This window comes from Tamandua tetradactyla, chromosome 24 (genome assembly GCF_023851605.1).
Source record: "Tamandua tetradactyla isolate mTamTet1 chromosome 24, mTamTet1.pri, whole genome shotgun sequence".
In the NCBI taxonomy this organism is placed as follows: Eukaryota; Metazoa; Chordata; class Mammalia; order Pilosa; family Myrmecophagidae; genus Tamandua; species Tamandua tetradactyla.
The window spans coordinates 36,561,940-36,581,203 of NC_135350.1; the positions used below are offsets into that span (position 1 = coordinate 36,561,940).

The 19,264-nt window shown below is 34.2% G+C and overlaps 1 protein-coding gene across 1 annotated transcript in view; it reads right to left on the bottom strand.

Annotated features, from left to right (window-relative positions):
• MMRN1 (multimerin 1) overlaps positions 1–19,264 on the bottom strand; it is a 90,378-nt gene that overhangs the window by 35,328 nt on the left and 35,786 nt on the right. Inside the window, exons 3-4 of the mRNA XM_077142864.1 lie at positions 8,767–8,886; positions 6,196–6,302 (exon numbers count right to left, since the gene is read on the bottom strand). Of these exons, the coding sequence (XP_076998979.1) occupies positions 6,196–6,302; positions 8,767–8,886 (227 nt within the window). The remainder of the gene's footprint in view (positions 1–6,195; positions 6,303–8,766; positions 8,887–19,264) is intronic.

The window sequence follows — 19,264 nt, forward strand, 5'->3', positions numbered from 1 at the left end:
TATAATTTAAAGCTTTGAATAGACTGAGTTTAAAGAAAATGTAATCAGAAAGATACTTCAAAGTATCTAATGATAGAAACTAATGCAATTGCATGTGCCTGTATAAATTTCTCCTTTTTTCTAATTTTTTAAATTAATTGTTTTTGAGGAACTAGGTGAAGAAATTGTAATCCCGAATTAAAGAAACTATTATTAAGCATCACACAAAGGTTCTTGAAATCCAATTGTCACATGAAACTCTTTTCCTGAGAATGTGTTAGATGGGTTTCCTGCCAAGACTGCTAAAAACTTGAAATGTTTGTTTTCCAAATGCAATAATTTATGTTATCTTTTCCTAGATCTATTTGTTGGCTGGAGCACAATACTTACATTCATCCCAATTTATTGCATAGGATTTAAGGAGGAGAAGTGCTGATAGGATCTCTGACAGTGGAGTCAGTTACTCTCCTGTGATAAAGAGCCTGGTTGATCGATTCTGTTCCATTTTTGCATTGACCAATCTTCCTGTTGTCCCAAGTGTATTCTCTACTACTAGGACTGCCACAGATTTTAGTTTTCCAGGCAATTGATCTTATCTTCCACTAGAGCACAAATCTTTGCTTTATCCCATAAGGCACAAGCTTCCAAATATTTTTATCTTAAGCCTTTCTAAGCCTTCCTGCTAAGATAGATAACAAGGACAGAGGGGCATTTATTAAGTCAAATAATTTAAAGATCATTATTGTCACTTCATATATTTTAGAAATACAATGCTGTTTTTTTAAATTGGATTTCTTTTTTTTCTCTTCTCCTAAAACAATTACCAACACCCCGCCCCCCGCTTTTCCCCACCCCACCCTCCCCAACAGAAACGCTGACCTTATTGGATTAAGGACTTAAAAGGGCAAGGTTAGCAAGTATCAAAAGTAACATCTTCCTTATTAGTTTTTTTTTCCTTTAATTAGGTTTTATTTGTGAGGTTTTTTTTTCTTTCAGGGCTTTGAAATAGATAGGAGGAAGTCATTAATGGCCTCTCAAGTAACGAGTTAACTTGCCCTTGATACCAGAATACCTTCCTGGGTGTCTTGATAAGACTTTAGTTTCCAGCTGAAGAGAACAGAATCCTGCAGCAGCAAGTGAGTTCTCACATGGTTAATATTCAGTACACGTATAAAGATATAAAAATATACTGATATTTGGTTAAGGTAGGTAATTTGGTGCAAAAAAAAGTTTACCATACATGGTGTTCTTTTAACAATTAGCTAGTACGCAAATGTAAAGAACATAGCTTTTTCCTCTCCTTTACATTTTATAACTTTCATTTCATATTTTTGGCATGACAAAAAAAAATCTTACCAGAGAAGCCCCATGTTTAAAATATATTGTTCAATAGTGTATTGAATTATTTCAGAGACTCTTTTTTTTTTTTTCATGGGCAGGCATCGGGAATTGAACCCAGGTCTCCAGCATGGCAGGTGAAAACTCTGCGTGCTAAGTCACCACAGCCCACCCGATTTCAAAGAATTTTTAGAACTAAATATTTATCATATAATTATAACATCTGTTTAGAGGTCAGTTTATTCCAATAACAGTACATGTTTGCATGTTTTCAGCACTCTTCTGTGACATATTTTATAAAATAATATTTTGTAAAATACTGGCTAGAGTTGACTCTATTTTTTTTATAGATTTGCAAAGAAGATTTTCTTATCCTCCTTTCCAATTTAACACCATCTGATCTTAAATTCTTGTCCTTGTGTAATTAGAGAAAGCTACAATTTCCTTCTATTTCAGAACATTTTAGAGACATCTACTGGAAAAATGCGTTATTGCAAAATTTACAAAATACATTGAAAGAGTGTGTTACTCCTGACACTACAAAAAAAAAAATGTCTTGCAAACCAAATTACAAAATTCAGGGCCCTTTCCAAATGCAAAACGTTTCCTGTAACTCTGGAAGAATAATAAAAAACAAATGTAAAATGCATCAAAACTATTTATTTGATGTTGGACTTAACGCTCCTTGTTTTTGAACAATCTTCCCTTCAGTTAGGCTTTTTGAAAGTTGGTTTCCTCTTGGTAATATGAACAAAATTATTAATAAGACAATCTAGAACTATGATTAACATTATTTTGATTGACTGATTTGCAGCTAAAGGGCATGCGTGCAAAATCAGCAGTATCATAAACAGTGTACCGTGGAATAAATAAGACAGCAGGGAGAGTTGAACCATAGATTTTGAGTCACAATATCCCTGCTTACCAGGTTGGAGATGGATCTACCGAGGAGAAAGAAAGAGGTTTGAAAGTGAAGGAGAAGAAGAAGTAAAACAGTACAATTGCTTGCAGCTCCATTTTATTCATGATCTATGGATGTTTCTTGTATGTTTAAAAAGATCTCCCTTCTGCAATCTAATTTGAAGGGAAATCTTTATTAAAATATCAGATAATTTATTTCAGTTGTGGGGAGGAAACTTGTGGGGGAAAAGGGATTTGCAAAGTTTATGTAGTATTTGACAAATTCTGTACATACAAAATAATCTCCTGATTTTGTGAGAGACTAGCCCTGAAGTAATTGTCATGGTAGTTACAATAACAAGTTATTCCAATCCCTTGAAGGCTGGGATGAGGTTTGAAGAATGGATCAGCCAAGCTGATTATTCTTGCCAGATGTGGGGCAGCTTATCATATAAGACAGTGTGGACACTATTGTCAAAGGAAACCTGACAATTTTCTCTCCTGTATAAGAATAAAAGATTGTTGGCACATACACAAAATGTATTAAAAAGGGGAGAGGAAGCCTGGCATGTAATTAGGTAGGTATCAGAAGAGAAAAATGTGCAAAAAAACTTCAGGCTAGGTGACAGAATGAAGGAAGATGCAATGGATAAAAAAAACACAGTGGTTCTTAATATTATCAATCCATCAGTTCTTACTGATAAAAAATTGACAGCTATTTGTACTACAATAAAAGTGAAAAGTAGTATAGTCAAATTACTGAAGGGAGTAACATGAGGTTCTTTTGGAATCACGTCACTATTCAAACGGATACAATGGGCATTTCTGTCTGCCCATAATTATTCCCGCTATAGCTTTCAATAAAAAGGAGACCTCTCCACAACAGCTTAATCAGTACAGACCTGAATTTTGAGTAATTCCAATTATACTAGATTGACAGAAGGTGATATTCAACTCTTCGGAATGTTTTTGTCAATGGGGATTCAAGACACTGATTTGTAAATCAAGTATTAAGATATCCACAGATTGCTTCCAATTAGAGTACAGCGTCATTCAACAATTAAAGCTAAATTATGTGAATTCAGCTTAAATATTTCACATGATTAAGGGAGTGAAAATCCATAGTAGATTTTCAAAACTAACAACTAGTTTTTTTTTCTTATATATATATGTTTACAATGATGAAGTTCCCAATTCCACATCCCCCCCAATGACCACCGGGTGTATATAACCCACCATAGAGACTAATAAGAGGGCAAAACAAGAGTCGTCCTCATCAGTGGAGGCCATGATGGTCTTTGAAATATAAATCATGTTTCCTGCCACAATTTGCATCCAGGCCCTTGTATATAATAGAGTGTGTAAGGACATATTAAATTTCTAGAAAGGCACTCTGAAAACAAACACTTGAATCCTGAAGAAACGATAATTGAACTAATTATCTGAAGACTATGGTGGCAGCACACTCTTCCTGTACAGTGGGGCAGAAGTCCCACCCTTTCCAAGCATCAGGGAAAATTCACCATTCAACGCACAAGGGTGGGCCTTCTCTTTTGCTCTGAGAGGATGTCTTCAGCTCAGACCTCAGCTTCCATGGTTCTGGCCTTGAAGTTATTTTTCTTTCAGTCTCTCTTTGATGTCCCTTTTAGTCCAGGCTGGCCATGGTTCCATTCATACAGATCTTACATAAAACTTGTCGGTTTTTATATGTAGTACAGAGGGGTCCAAACCATCAGACAGTAGGACTTTCCACAGATCCTTCTGGAATAACTGCACTTGTACTGCACTCCAATCCTGACTTGTGTTGAAATGGCTGACTGGGATCAATCATGTTTACTTAAACCTCCACATAGGACCTTATTCTCTGAGGACTCACTTTCTGGAAACTCAGAATTTTCCAAACAATCAATTTCTGGTTTCTTTGTGCCTAGGATTTCAGTTCTTACTTTATTTCTTTCTTTTCTCCTATTTCTATAAAGTGCAAGGAGAAAATAGGCCGTACTGTTCACATTTAGTTTGGGAATCTCTTCAGCTAAATATCCACACTCATTGCTTTCAAATTCTGCTATACAACCAAGATCAGAACTCAATTTTACGAAGTTCTCTGCCACTTTAGAATAAGCATTGCCTTACTTCCAGTTTCCAGTGACACATTCATCATATCCATCCAAGGTCTCTTTGAAAGTACCTTTAGTGTCCATATTACTACAAATAGTCTACTCAAAGCAATCTATGCCTTTTCTATGAAAAGTTCACAATTCTTCCACCCTCTACCCATTACCCAACTCCAAAGCTGTGGCAACATTTCTGGTATTTGCAATAGCAGCACTCACCCCACTCTTCTGGTATCAAAAACTGTTTTAGTTTCCTTGGCTTCTGAAAGAAGATACCTAGAAATGGGTTGTCTTAAACAATGTGATGTTACTAACTTTGGGGCCAAGAGTTCAGGGCCAAGAAAATATCCAAATGAAGGCATCATCAAGGCAATGCTTTCTTCCAGAAGACTGGCTACTGGCTACCTCTGGCCTCTCTGCCATATGCTGTGCATATGACAGCATCTACTGGTCTCTCCTTTCTCTCCCAGGTGATTTTTCTTTTCTTTGTCTTGCTTCCATTTTAAAGGGCTCTACTAATAGGATTAACACCCATCCTAAATGAGGTGGGTCACAACTTAACTGAAGTGCCCTCATCAAAAGGTCTTACTTACAGTGGGCCCACATCCATATTAGATTTAAGAGCATGTTTTTCTAGGGTAACACTTATATAGGTAACAACATCATATAAAATTAATTCTAAACACTGTCCAGAACTTTTTACCATCAGCCACATACAATCTAAAAGCAATAAACACATTTTACCATTGTGAGTTTATCTTGTAACCTCATGGAAATCAGAAATCCTCTGAAGAGATCATATTTTGATGTGTTTATAATATATGAAAGTACCTCCCTTTCAAATGTTTTCTTTAAAAGTTTATTTTTCCTGATTGCAAATGCAGTACCTACTCATGCTATACTCTAGAATGTATTAAATTTTATAGCATCTCTTAAATTCAGGCCAGACCCAGAACAAATAGTATTACTATGAAATCTGCCGGTAGATTCTCATTATATGGGTTAACAAAGCCACATGTAATATCCTTAACTAAACTGTAAGGTTCCTAGAGCTTTTGTACTATGATTTTCTTTTTCTTAATGTGATTCATAATGGTTTCTCCACACTTACATTAATTTTTAATCAGTCTCTCACACTGTTGATTGAATTCCCCACCACTGCTATAATGGCCTTTCTTGTGATGATATTCATTCATTTAAAATATGTATGCTGATGCCATATCTTATTTTTCAAAAGAAACCTGTTTAAAGCCAAAAGCAAAATAATAGTCACTTAGATGTTAGGCCACAGTGGATTACCATGTGGTTTATCAATCCTGCCAGCAGGGAAGTCCTTAAAATTTCAGTTGAAAAATGGCTCCATTAAGATAAAAAGAAAGCAGAATTATTCATGGTATATTTTGAATATTCTTTAAAATAGAATTTCATTCATAGGCACAATGTTTATTTCAAATAACTGAACCAGAACAAAATCAGAGGGCATTTCTTATTTTTTATACAGGGTCACTTACAATGATAATTTAAATGTATATAATTACAATTATAATATTATTTTAATATGTTATTTTACTATGGCATACCTCTGTTAAGAACAGTAAGATATTTAGATATCTATTTACTCATCATATGAAACTAAAATAAAAATGTAGACATAAATTAAAAGAACACTTATGATATCTTAGGATATTTGGTAGCTACCTACTTAAGAATTTCTTTAAAAATCAATAGTCACAATATTAAGACTACATGTAAATTTACCTTGGTTCAAAGGAAAATGCAATTCTTTTCTTCACTGGAATCAGTTGCTTATTCTCCAGAATTTGTATGCTTCTAATTGTAGTTAAAAAAAATAACATGGGGTTACCTTTTAGCTGGCATTTTGCTCCACTAAATCCAGGACAGCACTTCCACTCCAGTGATGTAACAATTTTATGCTGCATCCTATAGACAGGATTTAATATCTTCTGAGATCTAGAGAGGCGGGAAATTGGGGGAAATAGATGATTTGTCTCACATTAAATTATCAGATGGAATAATAAATGTAAAGTGCTTGGCACGATGCCTGAAATACAATAAAAATTCAGTAAGTGATTTTTTAGCTGTTATTATTATTATGTGCATCATTGATATTATTGCCAAACCTAAATTTCCTTAAATATATTACATAAAGCATTAGTGGTTATGCTGTTTGTATTTTAAATGAACATCAGTCATTTCATTTCCTAAAGAGACTACAGCTTTTTCCTTGATAATGCTTTTTTGTTGAGCAATGGTAAAACTCATTTCAATTTCAACTTCATAGTCATAACGGGGATCATTTATTTTTATTTCAATTCCTACTATTTTCTATAACATTATATTCAAAGGTATCTCCTTTTCCCTCTAGATTAACATCAAGCAACTTGAAGCAAATTGTATATTAGGGATCTAATTAAAAGAATGATAACTGTCATTTTAAACCTTCACCTTATCATCTCCCAAGGTTTTAAAAATATATACAGTACTATATCTGTCATAAAATATCACTTTCTGAGATAAAGGAATCTAACATAAGAAGGTATTATTTCAGAAGAAATCACGGGGGAAAATATGAAGAAAGTATAGCATTTCAAATCAGTAATCAATTTAGATAGTTACTGGTACTAAATTGCAGGCTCTGTGTACGTAAATATATATCACAATTTCGATACTAACCATATTGTTCTTAGCCCCATGATTTCAATATTATATAATATTTTAACAAATGGGTGTATGAAATGGGTACATAGTATCTTGCATAATGCACATATCAGTCAGGAAGATATTATTAGTATTCTGATTTGCTGATGAGTAAATTGATGAGTAAATTGCCCAAAGTCCCAGAGCTAATTGGTAGGGCTGGGATTTTAATCTAGCTGTGTTGCCCCACAGTCTCCCATATTCTTATCCTATTACTGGTAACATACAACTATAGGTACAAGAGAACTTAGTTACTTTCACTGATAAATCCTGAACATGTGGAGAACTGGACATTACAGGACTTGGGTTTTATTTCCTGCTATAACATGACAGTTAACTCAATATTTCTGAGTTCATTCTTCAGTGGTAAATTGAATGATAAGATTCCTTATCACTAAAACTAGAATAATCATTTAGCTAGGTCTATTTCATCAAACTGTATTTCTTCACAAATTCTACCTACTGCATTACGATCTCCAGCCCAAGGGCTAAAGCTAAATAGAAATTGGGACAGTTTGAAAAGGGACATTTTTCGTTTGTATGGGTAGTTGTGTTATTCTTGTAATCAATGTTCCTGCTTTGGCAAACTGAAATTCTGTTATATGTAGCTTAGACAACATAAAAGAAAAAAGTGACAAATTTTGTGTAGGTACTGAAATAATGAATGAATGGAGACCCATTCAAAGGTAGAAAGAGAAAGATGAGAAAAAAAGATATACATTTCTGGCTTGTTTAAAGAGGAAAAAAAAAATAAAAAGCTCACCTTGAATGCAGAAGGGCAGTATCATAGGGGTTACTGCCATAATATTTTCATTACTGAAGAATTAACAATGCATTTTTGTATCTCATGAAAGCAAGGACATTGTCACAACTACAGCTCAGTTCTGCCAAATCCCTAAGACGTGCTCTGCTCTCTGGACCATGAACCTTGGCTATTCCTCAAGGAACTAGAAACATCTTAATTTTATATATCCTTACTGCACACTGTCCCAGAAGGCCAAGAAGTCACACTCATTGCCTGAGTTATTTGTATTACAATTTGCATGACATTAACCATCATGGTCTGAAGAACAATTTTAGTTTTTATCACAGACTCTTCTGAAATAACCCTTTTGAGCTACTCAGGCTGTATGAATTCAGAGAATTTAGAAATTAGCCCTACATTTTAGGACAATTACATAGATTTTAAAAAATGAAAACAAATACCATAGGTCTTCTAACAAGAAGAAAGATGTCACCTAGCTGCTTTACCATGCACCAAAGCAAATAGCGACTTTCAAGGTGTTTTAGAATATGAGCCAAGTCATGGATTCTTCTCTGAACTAGCATGAAAGGGAAATTATCAATAACTCTTCAAAACTGGGCATGAATTGAATAAGGAATTAAAGGACAGGATTACTGCGCAAGACATAGAACAAAATGAACAGTAATAGTAAATATAGGAATAATCAATTGTTGAGTTATCCTCTCTGAATACACAATATACCAGGCAGTAGGCCAGTTTTATTACTGCAGTATCTCTTCTGATTCTAAAAACAATCTTGTTCGGCAAGTATTACTAGTAACTGCATTTAAACTTTCTGAAGGCCATATACCTAGTTTGAAAGCGATGATGCCCCTGTTCTAATCCTGCCTTGGAGACTAACTTTCTCTGTACATGCCCAGCCGTACATGATCATGGAGCATATCATGGCTATTTTCAAGAAATTTTATGTACCTTTGAGGACAGGATCCACTGGACCATCCACAGAGTCCTCTCCCAGCTGGAACGTAAGTGACCTGGTTGTCCAGTATCACTGTGGGAGATAACCTGGTATGTACATAAGCACACCAATTCCTAAGGAGGAAATAATTTTTGTTAGAAAATAAATCATTAGTAAAAAGAATTCTTCCCACTGCAACTATTTCCAGAGACCTGTTTCTGACAGTATGGTAAATCAGATGCCTAGGAAAATTTGATGCATAGCTTCAAAAGGTTTGGATACCCAAGAAAACATATTCATAAATGCACTGCTGTAGTCACAAGAAATAAGGGAACTCTATGTGACTGAAATAAAGAAAGAATAAAAAGCTAAAACAAGAACCTGTAGTGTTTAGCTGTCAGCTATGTCAAATCCTGAATTGCCTTTGTGACAAATATTAATATCGGTGGTAAGAATGGAAGCTCAAATCTAGGCCTTTTACTTCTTTTCAACAATTTACAGCAGGATTTAGTGGATAAGTAAGTAAATAAGTGCTGTAAGGATAGAGAAAAAGAAAGAAAACTATTATTAGCTGTAGATGCTATGATTTGAATAAAGAAAACAGAAAATATTCTAGAAACAACTATTAAAATTAATAAAAGTTCAATAATGTGGTTAAAATCAATATAAAATTTTGTATAATTAATTAAAAAGTTTAGCCACAGATTTAAGATCTATTTACCATAACAAAAATACTATTTACCATAACAAAAATAATGTACTTAGGAAAATCCAGCAAAAACACATAAGATTTATTATTTAAACATTTTAAACATCATTGAGAGAATTTTAAGAAAATTCATGCTGATGGATGGGAAGATCCAGTGTAAATATGTCAATTCTCTCCAAATTAAATGACAGATTAAATGCATTTTTAAACCAAAACTATAGTTTGATATGAGAAATTAAACAAGCTTATTCTATAATTTTTATGAATCAAACTAAGAATATGGATTTCAGTGACTTCTGGTTGTGGTAATAGTAGAATATTAGACTTATTCTCCAATGGTAAAAGTTGTAAAACTCCACAATGTATATAAAGCAACAATTTTTAGATGTTGGACAAAGACAATGTACTGTTTTGATTCTCGAGAGAGTAAACGCATGATGCGAGCTTCGCATTCAATATGACTTCCTTCCTAGAGAAACTTTTCTAATTGCATCATGGGGAAGTGAATCTTAAAGAAAGAGAACACTTGGTGAAGGAAACAGATCCAATTTTGCAGGTTCTAGGGTGGTTAGAATATGTGTGACAGAGTAATGAAATGAGGTGGCTGGACAGACATATCATTTTAAAAGTCACCATAGGTATAAAGATATACTTCAACTTAGCAACAAAATGACAAACAACCCAATTAAGAAATGGGCAAAAGACTTGAATAGACATCTATCCAAAGTAGATAAACAAATGGCCAGAAAACACATGAAAATATGTTCAATATCATTAGTCATCAGAGAAATGTAAATCAAACTACATCAAGATACCATTTCACACCCACTGGAAGGATTGGTATTTTTAAAAAATAGAAAATTACAAGTAAATTGGGGATGATGTGGAAAAATAAGGAAACTGTAATGGTTGGTGGAAATGTAAAATGGTACTGCCACTTTGGAAGACAGTTAATTGGTCCCTCATTAAGTTAACGACTCAGCCATCCCACTTCCAGGTATACCCAAAAGAGCTGAAAGCAAAGACTCAAGCAGATATTTTCCCATTGATGACTCAGAGGAATCATTCATGATTTTCAAAAGATGGAAACAACCCAAGTGTCCATTAACCAATGAATGAATAAATAAAAGATGGCATATACATGTGTTCTAGTTTGCTAGCTGCCAGAATGCAACACACCAGAGAAGGATTGGCTTTTAATAAAAGGGGATTTATTTTGTTAGTTCTTCAGAAGAAAGGCAGCTAACTTTCCACTGAGGTTCTTTTCTTATGTGGGAAGGCTCAGGGTAATCTCTGCTGGCCTTCTCTCCAGGCCTCTGGGTTCCAACTACTTTCCCCAGGGTGATTCCTTTCTGCATCTCCAAAGGCCTGGGCTGAGTTGTGAGTGCTTAGTGAAATGAGGTATGCTGAGCTGCTTGGGCTGTGCTATGTTGTGCTCTCTCATTTAAGCACCAGCCAATTAAGTCAAACATCATTCATTGCACCAGGCACGCCTCCTAGCTGATTGCAGATGTAATCAGCAACAGATGAGGTTCACATACCATTGGCTCATATCCACAGCAACAGAACTAGGTGCCTTCATCTGGCCAAGTTGACAACTGAATCTAACTACCACAGTGCTTATAGAGCTAATAATTGAGAAGAGCAAGTTCACAGGGTAGAAGATAAATATACAAAATCAATTGTATTTCCATACAGTAGAAATGAATAACCCAAAAACAGTATTAAGAAAACAATTCCATTTACAATAATATTGAAAATAATCAAATAAGTACAAAAATTTAAAACACATTGTATAGAGAAATGAAAGACAACATATTTTTGCACACTGGTGTTTATGGTGACAGTATTTATAATTTGCAGTGGATAGTGTTTGCTTAAGGATAAATCAACTGATGAATGAAAGCAGGAACTATGATGTATAGATACAATGGAATATTTAGCAGCTGCAAGAAGGGATGAAGTTTTAAGGCATGCAACAAGTGAAATAGGCCAGAAATGAAAAGACCAACATTATAATGTACTCACTAATATGTACCAACTATAATGTGCAAACTCTGAGAATTGAATTTGAGCATAGGTCATCGGGTAGAGGCTTATAGTAAAGATTCCCAGATTGTAAACTCTCACAGAAGTCACAACTATTCCTGAGTTGTAAGGGTTAGTTATAAATTCTGAGATGTTGGCTTTTTTGTGTGTAATCTGGTCAGTTCCTGGAACTTCGGATATCTTTGTGACACCTGAGACTCAGAGATACAGTCCTGCAGCTATGAAAGACAGCTTTACTCCATTACTCCATACAGCAACTATTTAAAAGGCAGAAAAAAGAGATCAGACTTCAATTAGAAATATGAATGAAGCAGATCTGGTTAGGACTAAAAGCAGGCTAAGCCTATCTTTTGCAGGAATAAGTTTCCTAGGGGCAAACCCCAATACTGAGGGCTCAATCTATTGATTTGGTTGTCGCCACTGCTTGCAAGAATATTAGGAATTCTCCAAATGGAGAAGCTGAATATTTCCTCCTTTCTTCCCAGTCCCTCAAATGGACTTTGCAAATACTTCTTTATTCAGTGCCCAAATTATTCCGAGATACATTGGGGCATCACATCTACCTGGACAAACCAGCAAGACCTCATGCCCTGTTCAAGATTCCATGTACTTACGTTGTTCAACTAAACTGACCATCTGAGTTAAATTATGTAATGCACTACCCAGAATATAAATTTTGCACCAAATAAATATTTCTCCCTTTGGTCTCACACAGAAGTTGACGTTTTGAAATATAGACGATATCATCCTTAAACCTTATTTCTATCCAGATCAGCTTCCTTCACATCTCTAGTTGAAGTCTGATCCCTTTTTCAGCTTTTTAAATAGTACCTGTATGGGGTAATGCTGACTTTCATAGCCTCGGAGCTCTGACTCTGACTTAGCTGTCACATAAATACCTAAAATTTCTGGGGACAATCAGGTTATAAACAAACAGCTCAGTATCTCAGTATTTAGAAATAACAGTTACATCTCTTGAATATATGTGACTACTGAAAGAGCTTACAATCTACGACACTTTAAAATAGGCCTGAACATGATAACCCATGCTCTCAACTTCAGTTTACTGAGTTTGCATATTATAGTTAGTCCATATGAGTGAGTCATAATAATATTTGTCTTTCTGCTCTTGACATTTCATTCAACATATAATCCTTAAGGTTTGTTCACCTAGTTGCATGCCTCACAACTTCATTCCTTCTTGAGGCTGCTCAGTAGTCCATTGTATTTATACGCCAGAGATCCCTCTTCCATTACTCAGTCGTTGTATCCTTAGGCCACCTCCATCCATTGGGAATCACGAATACTGTCGCCCAAAACGCCCCTGTGCAAATGCCCATTCATGTCCCACACTCAGTCCCTCCAAATATATACAGAGGAACAGTACTGTAGGATCATATGGAAACCACACCCCTAGGCTCCTGTCCAATAGCCTTGAGTCTTGAAGACGAGAGTATAACAATATAGCTTCGCCAGTGTGGTCATGTGATTATGAAAACCTTGGGGGCTAACATTCCCTTTATCCAAGTTATGGACAAATGAGTAAAGCAATAAAGACAAAAATAAATAAATAGATAATAGGAGGAGGGTTTGGGGGCATAAGATGTTTTGGGTGTTCTTTTTCATTTTTATTATTATATGTATTTTTTTTGAGTAATGAAAAAGTTCTAAAATTGACTGTGGTGATGAGTGCACAACTCTATGATGATACTGTGAGCCACTGATTGTACATTCGGAGTGATTACATGGTATGTATATCTCAATAAAATTGCATTTAAGAAAATCCATGTTGAGATAACACCTCACACCCTCTAGGATGGCTATAATAAAAAAGATGTTAAAAAACAATAATAAGTATGTGCAAGGATGTGGAGAAATGTAAACTCTCCTACATTTTTCACAGGACTGTAAAATGGTGCAGGCACTTTGGAAAACAGTTTTGTAGCTCCTCAAAAAGTTAAGCATATGAGTCACATTATGACCCAGAAATTTTGATTTTAGGGATACATACCCAAGAAAATTGAAAACATATGTATATATAAAAACTTGTTCACAGATGTTCATGATGTTATTCACAATAACCAAAAAGTCCAAACAACCCAAATGTCCACCAATTGAAGAATGGTTAATAATAATCTGGTACATTCATTCAATGGAATATTATCCAGCTTTAAAAAGTACTGAAGGACTAACGAATGCTACGATAATAGTGAACCCAGGACACATAATACTAAATGGAAGAAGCCAGACATAAAAATCACATATTGTAGGATTCCATTTTACGAAATATCCAAAATGGGCAGATTCATGGAAACTGAAAGTAGATTAGTGGGTTCTTGGGGCTGGGGCTGGGACTGGGAGGTGATGGCAATTGACTGTAGGGTTTCTTTTGTGATTGATAAAAATGTACTGGAACTAGATAGTGGTGACTGCCAGTCAGGAGAGACACCTAAAGAGATGTCAGCACACTACAATGCAGGTGCTGGGATCATTAACAGAAGCACAACTCACACAGCACTGGATGAAACAACGTTTTTACTCACATGGAGAAAAGATAGTGCAAAGTCATCTTTGCTAGTGAGTGTTGATTCCCTATAGCCAGTGGGTCCCAATCCATCACCAACCCAGGGAGATGTTCTACATGCAGCACCTTTCTCTTGTGTTTGTGTGCCATAGTGAAAGAACCAAGCACCCTCCCCACCAGGGGCAGATAGAGAACTAAGGTGTGAACTGGATGTCATAAAATATACCCACTAGCATCAGACTGTCTCCAACGAAACATGTGCATATGCTCGGAAGATAGGGGAAGGAATTAGGCAGTCCCCTAATCTACTGGGAGATTGGTTCTGTCCTACCAGACCAGCACACACGGTCCTAAGCACAGGATGTATTTGTGGATCCCAAGGAAAGGCCACACTAAGACTGTCCCTGCCACAATGATGATTGCACACCTTTTGAATATATTAAAAATCACTGAACTGCATTCTTTAAAAGGATGGATTTTATGGTATGTGAATTATATATCAAGAAAACTTTAGTCATAAAAGCAGACAGAGAAAACAGGCACATTATATATCAGAATGATATTAATAATCACTAACTCCTCAGCAGGAAAAAGTGGAAGCCCAAAGATAATGGAATAATATATTTAAATTTTAAAAATAAAAATTTGTAATGTAGAATTTTTATATCCAGCAAATACATTCTTCCAAATAAAGGTGAAATAAAGTTGTTTCACATAGAAAAGGCTGAGATTGATCAGCAATAGACTTGAACTACAAGAATGTTACAAGACGTTCTTCAGGCTGAAGGAAATTACTACCAAATACAAACTGGATATTCAAAGACATCAAAGACTGTAATCAAAATTTTGAAAAAAAAGATAAAAAACACGTGGGAAAATATCAAAACATGTATTTTTATTTCTCCGATTTCTTGGTTTCCTTAAGCTAATTCACTGTTAAAAGCAAAATTAACAATGTTTTTTGGCATTTGGAATTCATGTAAAAAGTAAAACAAATGATAGTAATAGCACAAATGATAAGAAGGAAGCAAATGGAATTAGACTATAGCAAATTTCTTACATGTGAAGTGGCTTAATACTAAGTCAATGAAGACTGCATAAATAAGCATGCATATAGTAATTACTAGAATAATATAAGAGGTAAAGATAAAAATCCAATAGAAGAAATAAAATAAAATTCTAAAACATATTGCTTAATCTTAAAGAAAGCAGGAAGGAAGAACAATAATCAAAAATAGATGGCAAAATGAATAAACAAATAGCAAGATGGTAGCCACAAAATTAATAAAATCAATTATTGTACTAAATGTAAAAGAAAGTACATTACCCCACTTAAAAGACAGAGGTTTCTATATTGGGATTTCTTTTATTAGGCCCAGTTACATGCTGTTTATGATAGATGCAATTTATATTTAAAGACAGAGATACATTATAAATGATGAAAAGTATATACCAGTTAAATTCTAATTATAGGAAATCTAGACTAGCTGTAGTAATATCAAGACAAGACTTCAACACAAGGAGTGTTACCAAAGGGATACCCAGAAGGAAAAAAAGAGAAACTTCAAAATGATAAAAGGATAAAAAGCAGGAAAAAACAACAATCCTGAATGCATATTCATCCAATAAAGTGTTTCAAAATTCATGCAGCCAACTCAGAGGACTGACTGGTTCATAATAAGGGCTACGTAAATGTCTGCCATTGTTGTCTTTCTCCCCAACTGGAGTAAAAGTGTTCTGAGAACACAGGTTTTATCTACTGTATCTTCTGTTGTATCCTAGGCATAGTGGCTGTCACATGCTAGGCACTCAGGAAACATGGTTTAAATGAAGGAATGACTAAAATACAAACAAACGATTGCACTATAGACCACTGGGGATAGGATGGAATATTTAATAAATTGTAATGGAGCTGTTGATCAAGCTTATGAGGAGAAAATGAAACTGTCTCAGTATCTTACAACATTAACAAGCTCGCTTCCCAATGGATTAAATATTTAATTGTGAAAGGCAAATTTTTGAAATCACTAAAGAAAATATGGGATCTTTTTATGTCCTTGAGAAAAAATATGAGTTTGCTCACAAAAATGGTTAACCATAAAAGCCAAGATTTATATATTTGAGTACATTACAATTAAGAATTTTTTTAAATCTAAAGGAATCAGAAATAATTTGTACAGAGAAGCCATGAAGTAGGAGAACACGTATGACACATGAAAAGGACTAACATCCATAATATACAATATTTGTACTAACAAAGTAAAATAAAGACTAAGGAAAAATAAGATAATAGAAAAATGGACAAATCAATGCCCATTACACACATAAAAAGACACTCAATCTCCTTATTATCAAGAAAATGCAAATTAAGATCACAAGGGATCTTTCATACCTCAAAGGTGTCTTTCATACCTCAAAAATAATGAATTTTGAGAATTTGGTAATCCCACGTATTCAGAACATATAGAAAATCAGAATATTTAATGTATTACTGGTAGAAGTGTAAATTGGTACAAGACTTTGAAAAACAATCTGGCTATGTCTTATAAAATTGAACATGAATATACTCTCTGACCCAGCAATTGCACTTCTAAATATGTATGTATTTTTAGAGAAACTATTATACATGTATACCAAGAATCCTATGTTCCAATATTTATAGCACCATTATTCATAATAACCAAAACTCAAAAATAAGCCCATCGACCGAAGAATGACTAAATCCATTCTGACATAATTACTTAATGTTTTTCATTCTTTAGTAAAAATGGAAGTAACTGTTATATTATGCAATAAAACAAATTTAACTTAAATGACAAAAACAAGTCATGTAAATACAATATGATGGATTTTTTAACATAAAACAAGAAATTAAAGTAATGATATATTGTTTAGAGGCACAGTTATATATAGTAAAGCTATGTTTGATAATGCATTATTTTGTATGCACAAAGTAGAGTACAATTTAAAATATCCTGAATAAAAATAAAATAAAATAAATCTTGTCTTATAGAAACACTCAGCTGCATGTTATTCTGATTCCTGTATCTTTTCAGTTAGATCATATTATATAAAACCTTTCTCAAATCTAAGAATTTCAAAAAAAAATTTAATTAGATCCATCCACTGATGTATTCTCTCCAACGATAGAATAGAATAGGGATAGGAATTCACAAAGCTTAAATAAAGCTGAGAAACTTCAACAGCAACAAAATTATTTGCCACAAAATGCCATTATCAGACGATGCAGCATTCATTAAAGTACCTATTTTTAGATGGCATTCTGGTAGAAGTATCCAAAATGAGTTATAGAGATAACTACTCTTCCTCAAGGAATTTTAAATTGAAAATATGCAATAATGCTACAAATGGATTTGTAGAGAGTGGATAGAGTATTGAATATTAGCTATTAAATAAATGCAGACATAGAAGGTTAAGTATTTGCAATTGCATAAGAAAATGAATTATCAAACAAATCATATGAGAAAATTAATTATATAACATGTTAATGGATGAAACCTATTTGCTATAGGAAGAAATCTGGAAAAGGCTTTTACTATGCTTATAATATATGTCATAAATTGCTTTTTTATTTTTTAAAGGCAGACAGTGGAATATATAGACATATTTAAGAAAAGAAGGAATAACCTCATTCCTGCATGTAATACAGGGCACTTTATCATAAAATATTCTATGCCAAACTGTAGAAAGCCCTGCAGGTTGTTTGGATAATTTAATTAAATCAAGACTTGTTTTCCCTTTGCTTTTCTATTTATATCATTTTTTCTTACTTTGAATACATTATGCAAAAACAGAGACTTAATTTATTAAACTTAATCTGCTTTCTTTCCTCTTATTTTTGACTGTTTTTGGGGTTGAGTAAAGGAGAGGGAAGAGGCAATTTGCAATATATAGAATTAAAGGAAATGTTGTGTGACTGCAAAATAATGTCACTACAAGTACAAATCAACAAGAGATGCATGCTTCAATCAGCAAATGGTAATAAATCTATTTTGCTTAAAAATAAAATAATGCAAAAATCAACCTAACTGTTAAAGGCAAAGAAGAGACACTTTTCTCTCCCCAAGGAGAGATGCTGAAGGTAATAAATATCTGCTGAAGGTAATAAACATCTGCTTCACAATGTTTAGATTTCTTAGCACTAAATGTTCTACAAATAAGGTTGACAGGCATTCATCTAACTAAGGCAGATAAAATTGAGCACTATACAGCTTATTGCATAAGGTTCTTTGGAATAAGAACTTTAAAAATTCAGGCTCCATAATGAGATTAAAAATAATATATTTTTCACACTTTGTTAAAGCATAGTGATACTTGAAGCAAAAATGATGTGTAATACAGAATTGGAAAAAGCAAAAAAAATAAATAAATAAAAGTAAAGAAGATGAAGATGACCACAATAAAGGGATCTTAATAAAATTAACTCGCTTCCTCATGCAAATCCACTGATTATCCTAATGGCTGAGAATGAATAACTTCCACAAACGCAAATGTTTATTTGCTGAATATCTGCAGAGAGTGGAGTGTGGGGCAGTAAAATGTGAAAAAGCAAAAAACACAAACACCATCACTGTGTACTCTGGGTTTTGAAAAAAAAAAAAACAAAAACAGAAATACATTTTCTGTGAGGATAAAAGGCAGTGTCACTCAAAGAGCGCTTTTTAAAACACTGAATAGTAAAACAATCTCATGCCTAAAATAGTTGAGTAGGCAAAGAAGCATATCAGCACATTGCTCATGGCCCAGCAACCTTTGATCCAGTGTAAATTGGCAGAACTCGTCACAGCAAAAGAGCCCCTGGTGTGACTCATAATTAGGTTTTGGCTACCAATGAAATAAGCTCATTAAGGGATGTTAAAAATGTAAATATAATTTTAAAACCAAATTATCCGAAAATGTATGTTTAAAAATAGAAACTAAACACGGAAAAATGGTGACAGACAGTTTACAGGCAAGTGCAATGATCCCAGACAAGCGTTTAGTTTAAATCTAGAAATCTTTTCTACCCTTTCAGACTGATTATGGCGGATGGAGAGCAGTCACTTTGAAGTGTTTAGCTTTCCATAGGGTCATAACCCTCCACCCTGCAGACTGCACTTGGGATTCTCTTTAAGGGAAATAACCATGTTGCTTTTGCGCAGCAACATGTACTGAAAAAAGCTTGTATTGATTCTCTGGCTATTTTCCAAGTTAATGGGAAAGGTTTGTT